At 44.2% G+C, this 1,075-nt stretch overlaps 1 protein-coding gene across 1 annotated transcript; it reads right to left on the reverse strand.

Annotated features, from left to right (window-relative positions):
• Positions 1 to 262: 262 nt before the first annotated feature.
• On the reverse strand, positions 263 to 859 carry LOC147882811 (RING-H2 finger protein ATL1-like). Its single transcript, XM_087400513.1, has one exon. The coding sequence runs from the start codon at positions 857 to 859 to the stop codon at positions 263 to 265; it is 597 nt and encodes a 198-aa protein (XP_087256639.1).
• Positions 860 to 1,075: the final 216 nt, after the last annotated feature.

A 1,075-nucleotide genomic window follows, 5' to 3' on the forward strand; every position in this document is an offset into this window, starting at 1 on the left:
TAAAAAAGTTAAACTTTAAAAGTTTGAGTGGCATCAAAGGCTGATTCAATCTTGATAAAAGTCTTCATGGGAAATGAACTATGCCTTGAAAGCAAATCATTATAAACGCCAAAGCAAATCGTTAAGATCAAGAGAATGATTCGACATTCCTATTCAAATTTTGCATAGAGTTGATCAAGAGAATGATTCGACGTTTCGACTTAAATTTTGGGTCGATGGATGCTCTCAGCTTTCACTGGCTGTTCACGACGAAGAAACTACCTTAGAGCCTCTCATCCCTCAGGCTCTCAAATTCTCGCCTGAGAGAGAAAGAGAAAGAGAGACGAGGGGCCATCACTTGAGTCAAACGCGTCTCTATGTCCACGATATTAGTTCTGCAGATTGGGCAGTTCGCATGAGATTGTAACCACATGTCGATGCAAAGGACATGAAAGCCATGTCCACAGTGTGATAACACTCGTAGCTTGTCATCTTCCTCAAAAACACCGAGACATACAGCACACTCCTTATCATCAAAAAGACCATTGCTTTGCTTGAATTCAACCACAGGAATCATACTTATTGCAGTCTCACTAAGGCCGCTCGGTTTCTCCTGGTCATCAATGAGACCGAGACGTTCGTCCCGGAAATGCACTCTTGAACGATTGCGGCGCAATCCCACATCACAATCGGTACAATACTTGGAAAAGACTTTGTAATAAATCAGCACAAGTACAGCTACGCAGAAAACGCCGAGTACTCCTACTGCCAAGGTATAGTTTGCATTCGTTTTGTACTGTGCGCCACTGTTGATACTAGGGGATCCGTCGCCCAAAACGGGAGACAGCCTCCTACCGCGTATGTTCGGCTCGAACGACATCTTCAGGGTGGATAAACCAGAAACCTCGACTCGGAGCTGATTTCGAAGATTAAGAACGAATCTCCACCAGGACTTTCATGGTCTCCGAACTCTGTACAGCCTCACCATCAAAAAGATGATGTTGTTTCTTGCAATGTGGGGTGATGGATCATGCAGTGAGCGCCAAAGCTAGACAAAGAGAGGCTTTCTTTCTGCGCTTGTTTGAAATGATACAAG

This window comes from Dipteris shenzhenensis, chromosome 29 (genome assembly GCF_047967505.1).
Source record: "Dipteris shenzhenensis isolate YYH24624 ecotype China chromosome 29, Dip_SZ_1.0, whole genome shotgun sequence".
NCBI classification, from domain to species: Eukaryota; Viridiplantae; Streptophyta; class Polypodiopsida; order Gleicheniales; family Dipteridaceae; genus Dipteris; species Dipteris shenzhenensis.